This window comes from Thamnophis elegans, chromosome 1 (assembly GCF_009769535.1).
Source record: "Thamnophis elegans isolate rThaEle1 chromosome 1, rThaEle1.pri, whole genome shotgun sequence".
NCBI classification, from domain to species: domain Eukaryota; kingdom Metazoa; phylum Chordata; class Lepidosauria; order Squamata; family Colubridae; genus Thamnophis; species Thamnophis elegans.
Genome location: NC_045541.1, coordinates 121,772,534 through 121,779,365, shown reverse-complemented (window position 1 = coordinate 121,779,365; position 6,832 = coordinate 121,772,534). Strand labels below are relative to the sequence as shown.

General features: G+C 38.3%; 1 protein-coding gene across 1 annotated transcript in view; it reads left to right on the top strand.

Moving 5' to 3' along the window:
• The first annotated feature begins 6,398 nt into the window (after positions 1 to 6,398).
• C1H15orf41 (chromosome 1 C15orf41 homolog) overlaps positions 6,399 to 6,832 on the top strand; it is a 137,604-nt gene continuing 137,170 nt past the window's right edge. Inside the window, exon 1 of the mRNA XM_032231450.1 lies at positions 6,399 to 6,768. Within this exon, the coding sequence (XP_032087341.1) occupies positions 6,668 to 6,768 (101 nt within the window). The 5' untranslated portion in view covers positions 6,399 to 6,667. The remainder of the gene's footprint in view (positions 6,769 to 6,832) is intronic.

The window sequence follows — 6,832 nt, the reverse complement described above, 5'->3', positions numbered from 1 at the left end:
TCTCCCGCAGTCCTTCTTTCTTTAAACTAGACATACCCAGTTCCTGCAACCGTTCTTCATATGTTTTAGTCTCCAGTCCCCTAATCATCTTTGTTGCTCTTATCTGCACTCTTTCGAGAGTCTCCACATCTTTTCTACATCATGACGACTAAAACTGAATGCAGTATTCCAGGTGTGGCCTTACCAAGGCATTATAAAGTGGTATTAACACTTCACGTGATCTTGATTTTATCCTTCTGTTTATGTAGCCTAGAACTGTGTTGGCTTTTTTGGCAGCTGCTGCACACTGCTGGGTCATATTTAAATCGTTGTCCACTAGGACTCCAAGATCCCTTTCACAGTTACTACTGTTGAGCAAGGTACTACCTATACTGTACCTGTGCATTTCGTTTTTCTTGCCTAAATGTAGAACCTTACTCTTTTCACCATTGCATTTCATTTTATTAGATAGTGCCCAATGTTCAAGTTTGTCAAGATCCTTCTGTATCTTTAGCCTATCTTCTGGAGTGTTAGCTATTCCTGCCAGCTTGGTGTCATCTGCAAATTTGATGAGTTCCCCATTTATTCCCTCATCCAAATCATTGATGAAGATGTTGAAGAGTACTGGGCCCAAAACAGAGCCTTGGGGTACTCCACTTCCCTCCATGAAGATGCAGTTCCATTGAGGACTACACGTTGAGTACGGTTGGTCAGCCAGTTACGAATCCATCTGGTGGTGATGCTATCTAACCCACATTCTTCTACTTTATCTAGTAGTAGATTATAGTCTACCTTATCAAATGCCCTACTGAAGTCCAAGTAAAGTATTCCTCTGGTCCACTAATTTTGTCACTTTATCAAAGAATGCAATAAGATTAGTATGGCATGATCTGTTTTTGACAAGCCCATGTTGGCTTTTGGCTATTACTTTGTTTGCTTCTAGGTGTTCGCTAATCCGTTGCTTATCTTTTCCAGACTCTTTCCTGATATTGAGGTCAGGCTGATAGGTCTGCAGTTTCCTGGATCTGTTTTTTCCTCCTTTTTGAAGATGAGAACCACATCAGCTCTTTTCCAGTCCTCTGGTAGTTCCCCGGCATGCCAGGAACTCTGAAAGATATAGTTCAGTGGTTCTGAGATCTCATCTGCCAGTTTCTTCACAACCCTGGGGTGTAATCTGTCTAGTCCTGGTTATTTGAACTCGTCTAGGGTAGACAGGTGCTTACTTACCATTTTCTTCCCTATTTCAACTTGTGTTCCTACTCTGATTTTTGTGGTGCTGTTTTTGATAGGTTGGACTGTTTTATCCCTTTGTGTAGACATATGCAAAACATGAGTTAAATAGTTCTGCTTTCTCCCCGTTGCTTGTCACCTTCGTGCCACTTTCTCCCAGCAATGGACCAATTGTTTCCATAACTTTTTTCTTGTTTTTAATATGTTGGAAGAAGCTTTTTTTGTTATTTTTTACTTTTGTGGCAAGCCTTTCTTCATTGCGAGCCTTAGCTTTCCTCACTTCATCTTTACATGCTCAGGCTATTTGCTGATATTCTGCCTTAGTTTTGTCCCCCTCTTTCCACTTTTTATACTTAACTTTTTTGTCTTTCAATTTGTCAGAGAGTTCTTTATGCAGCCATGCTGGTTTCTTTGGGGAACTGTTATTTTACTTCTTCATTGGTATCGTGCTGGACTGGACTTTTATAATCTCATTCTTCAAAATTTCCCAAACTTCTTGAGTTGTTTTCCCCATGAGGATTCTCATCCATGGAATTTTTCTCAAGATCTCTCTACATTTATTGAAAATAGCTCTCTTAAAGTCCAAGACTCTAATTTCACTTTGTTCTACTACTTGTGTTTGCATAATGTTGAATTCCAATATTGCCTGGTCATTTGCCCCCAGGGTTCCTGTGGCTTCAACACCTTCTATCATTTCCTTTCTGTTAGTGAGAATTAAGTCCAATATGGCTGATTCCCTTGTTCCCTTCTCTACTTTTTGGGAAACAAAGTTGTCTGCTAGGTTTGTTAGGAACCTGTTGGATCTTCCACTTGGTGCAGAGTTTGTTTCTCAGTTGATGTCAGGGTAGTTAAAATCTCCCACTACTATTGTGGTGTGCTTCCTACATATCTTAGTTAGCTGACTAGCAAAAAGTTTATCTACTTCCTCTGCTTGATTGGGTGGCTTGTAATATAGACCTGTGGCAATGTCATTTCCCCCCAACCTTTAATATAATATAATTAATAATAATTATAATTAATATAATTAATTTAATACAATTTAATATATATTATTTGAAATGTCAAAATTTATCTTAATGAGAAGACACAGAGAAAAAAATCAACATTGTCTGAACTGTTTTAAATATATTTTGTCTTACATTGTTTAACTGAATAATTGTATTTATTGGGGTTTAGTAAGTCAAGGCAATGAACGTATGTATGTATGTATGTATGTATGTATGTATGTATGTATGTATGTATGTATCTGAGGTAAATTAGGCTGAGTGTGTGACTGGCCCAAGCTCATCCAACTGACTTTCATGTCTAAGGACTCAGGACTCATAGTCTGATGGCTTAACCGCTAGACCAACCTGGCTGCCCTGTTGCCAGGAGAGTTATTGGGGTGGACCAAGGCAAATTGGGATACTGCTACTCCCTAGTCATTCCTCTTCGTGAAGTGCCATGGCCCACCCTATGCATCTAAGTAGCACTCAGCCCCTCGCCATGTTGGGCAGTGTTCTTAGTGTGACAAAATATAGTTACTGACTGCAAAAACATCACTTGGAAGGGCACATGTGTCCCACAGGCTCCACATTGGTGATTTCTATTCCAGAATATGATTCATTTGAAATAAACCATTAAGTTTAATCCAGCAGATTCAGTATTTTTGTTTTGATTATTTCATTGTGTCCTTTTTTAAAAGAAAAGTGAACAGTTCAACAATTTAAATATTAGAGCCATGCACACTTCAAAAACAATGTGAATAACATACTTTAGGTCTAAAAATAAAGACTTTTCTATTATTCATACAGCAGCCTTCAATCTAGTCTTATAAAAGAGTTTTAGGAGTTGTGTTAACTGCTAAAGTATTAGGAATGATATTTTTGTCATGCTTGTGGATACTTGTTTTAATGTAGTCAATGACTAAATAATAGCAATTACACACCTGATTCAAGTCCATGGTCAATCATTAAGAATAAGAGGTTGATAGGCTTTATGATTAAATTTTAACTGAAATTGACAGAGCACACAGGGGAGAGTTGCTGCTTATGGTTGAAGATTGGAATGCCGAAACTGGAAATATGTAAAACACAGTTTGTACTGTATGGCCTAGGAAAAAGACAAGAAGCAAGAGAACACATGTTTCTTCCAATCCAGTGAAGTTCTCATTGCTAATAGTGTTCAAACTATCAAATCACTAGATGGAACATACAGAAATCAAACTGACTACATACATTATTGGTATAAGAAGTATAGAAGCTCAGTTACAACAGGAAACATGTGGTTAGAGGCTAATAGTGTAATGGATTACAAACTGTACATGCAAATTTCAAGTCAAGCTGAAGTGGAGGAACAAAGCCAACTAGTTTCCATGATATAGTTCTGATATAGTTTCCATGATACAGTTCTACAGAGGAATTATTGAGGCTGTCACCTGCACCTTTCTAACTGTCTGGTTTGGCTCTACAAACAAACAAGACAGAGAACAGATAATTAGAAAAAACAATTGCTACCAACCTGCCTTCAATTGAGGACCTGTATATCGAACAAGTCAAAGATGGCTGTGAAAATATCTACAGACTCCTTATATCCTGGACATAAACTGTTTCAACTTCTACCCTCAAAATGATGCTACAGGGCATTGCACACCAGAACAACTAGACACAAGTAGTTTTTATCCCCATGTCATCACTCTACTAAACAACTAATTCCCACAAGAGTCAAACTATTTAGCAAGGCTGTATTACTATTCTTATCTTTCCTATTACCTATCTCCTTTTCTACTTATGACTATAACTTTGTTGCTTGTATCTTTAAGATTTATAATGTTTTATTTAGTTTTGAAGTATGATCTATGTTGCTTATTTAGTATCCTATGACTATTACTAGGTGTTGTATCTTATGATTTATGATGTATTTTTATAACCATGATTTATCACTTTTAGCTTTATGTACACTGAGAGCTTATGCATTGAAGATAAATTCCTTTTGTGTCCAATCACACTTGCCCAATAAAGAATTCTATATGATCCCGAGCATATACCCACTGATTTCAATTATGACCCCAATTGAGCCCAAGATTTTTGTTCTAAACAAGACAGTTAAGTGAATGTTACCCCATTTTATGACATTTCTTGCCATAGTTGATAAATGAATCACTGCAGTTGTTAAGTTAGTAATACAGTTAAGTGAATCTGGATTATCCATTAACTTTGCTCGGCAGAAAGTGTCAAAAGAGAATCACAAAATGCCAGAACATTGCCATAAATATGTCATAAATATGAATCAGAGGCCAAGTATCTGAATTTTGATTATGTGGCTATGGGGATTTTAAATGTGAAAAAAGATAGTACGTCACTTTTTTCAGTCCTGTTGTAACTTCAAACAGTCACTAAATGCTGTTGAAAGTCAAGGACTATCTGTAGTTATTTTTGTCTATACTTACAAATATGATAATCATATAGGCAATGTTTTCTGTGACACTCTGTAGAAGGAAAATCATGGAGAAAATAACAATCCATAATTTTTACTCAGACCTAATCATTTGATTAGGTTTAAATGATCATTTCAGACATATTATAGAAAGATCCAGTTTCCTTAAGACAACCATAATGCTGACAATAGTAAAAAAGACGATCAGCAGCAAGATGCAGACTCAATTGGGACAAAAGACTTACTAGGAAAAAAAATCAGACAATTAGAAATTGTTTTATAGGGAAATATAAATATAAACCTGAGATATGTGGTTTACTCCTAAACATGACAATAAAGTTGCTAACTGTTTGAATATAATGGAAAGATAATTAAATAAAGGTGAAAACATATGGAATATGGACAAATATGAAACTTATGGGAATATTGTAAAGAAAAAGTCTTTCACCTTTCAAGGTGATTCACTTTTATACATAATTAAATTGAGTTGCTAATTGATTATGACAATGGAAGTACTACTAAGCATGGGTTAAAATATATGATACATGGACATATATAGAACTTCTAAGATAATGAACAAAGTGAGATGTGCACTGCTTGCTATTCTATACAATAGATTAAGGAAATTGTAATGAACAATGAAAAGTAAGGATTTTTATTTAAAGACAAGGGTAACCTAAGCCAAGATATGAAAAAAGGAAAGGGAACATGAAATATATTTACAATGGGAAATTATTGAGATTTAAAGACAGAATCAAAAATGTGGGGTGTGTAAGGATGCATAAATTATATAAATACGATGAGAATAGCTGGGAATTGTAACCAAGTCTACATCTCGACCAAAAATAGACTGGGCAAGGAGTAGTGTTTAAAAATACAATTACTATATATGTATACTTTTTTCTGTTAAAAAAGGAGGAATATATATGTTAAAATTAAATATGTATATTGAAAAGGAGTTATAAATAACATCAACATAAAATGGAGCTCACTCAGAAGCTGAAATACATCAAGTAAATGAGATGAAGTGTGAAGTAAACGGGAGAGGTAAGGGAAGAAGAGAGGGATGAGAGAGGGTGGGGGGGGAAGAGGAGGAAAGAAAGGAGTAGAAAGGGGAGAGAGGAGAAGGAGAGAGGAAGGGGAAGTAGAGAAGAGAAAGATGAGAGAGGGAAGAAAGGAGGTAGGGCGGAGGAGGAGAGGGAGAAGAAAGTGACAGATAAGGTACAAATATGGAGTATGGAGAGCAGAAGACCCAATAATTGTCTAATTGTTTTGGGGAGTTGGTGGTAAGACGAATTGATGTAAATATCTAATAATATAGTACGATGTTGGCTATGTAATAGCATACACGTGGTTATATGAAAATGAAAAAAATAAAAAACTTAATAAAAAAATTAAACACTTGAAATGTCTTCCCCAATAAACTGTTTCTGGATGACACTGGTTTGCCCCCCAAAAGTGCATCAATAACTAAGCTGCCCTTTCAAGTACTTTTGAATTATTTTTATCCACACATGGCCGACCAATAAACAAACCGACAATTGTGCATAACTTTAAACCATTTCAGGATGTGGGGGGGGGGGAGTCTGAGCAACCAGTGCCCCCTCCTTTCAATCCTACCCAGGTATCAAAAACTATACTCCCCACAAAGTATAGCGTAAGTTCTGGAGAAGCCGGCCGGAGACCAGTGTAAGAAAAAAAAAAAAAGGCCAACTGTTCCTTCGCCTCTCGCTCGCTCCGAGCAGCCCGCCGGCCTCGCCGCTTTCAACCCAGGAAGCAAAGGGCCGAGCCGGGCTCTACGCGCCAACGAGGGTGGAGCTCCGAGCGCAGCGCATGGGTGTTCGTCTTTTGCAGTGGCGCGAAGGCGCGGAGTCGGGGCAGGGGTTTCTTTGGGCTGCCCGGTTTCACCAAACCGCCCGCTTCCACTCGGCGGTGGCCGGAGCCGGGAAACGCCTCCTAAACAAGGAAATTCTCCCCTGGCCCAGCCGCTCCCTTGCGTTCCGCCGCAGCTTGCAGGGGTCACCTCTGTCCCCCGGGGGAGGTTATGAAGCTCACTAAAGCCCAGTACGAAGAGGTGGTTCAGTTCCTGGCTCAGGTACCGCCTACCAGGCAGACCCTGAGGAAACTGAAGGAAAAATTCCCCAGGTAAGTCTTCCCCGGGCAGTCTCCACCCCCACCTCTTCCCGCCGCCTGGCTCTTCCAAGGCAAA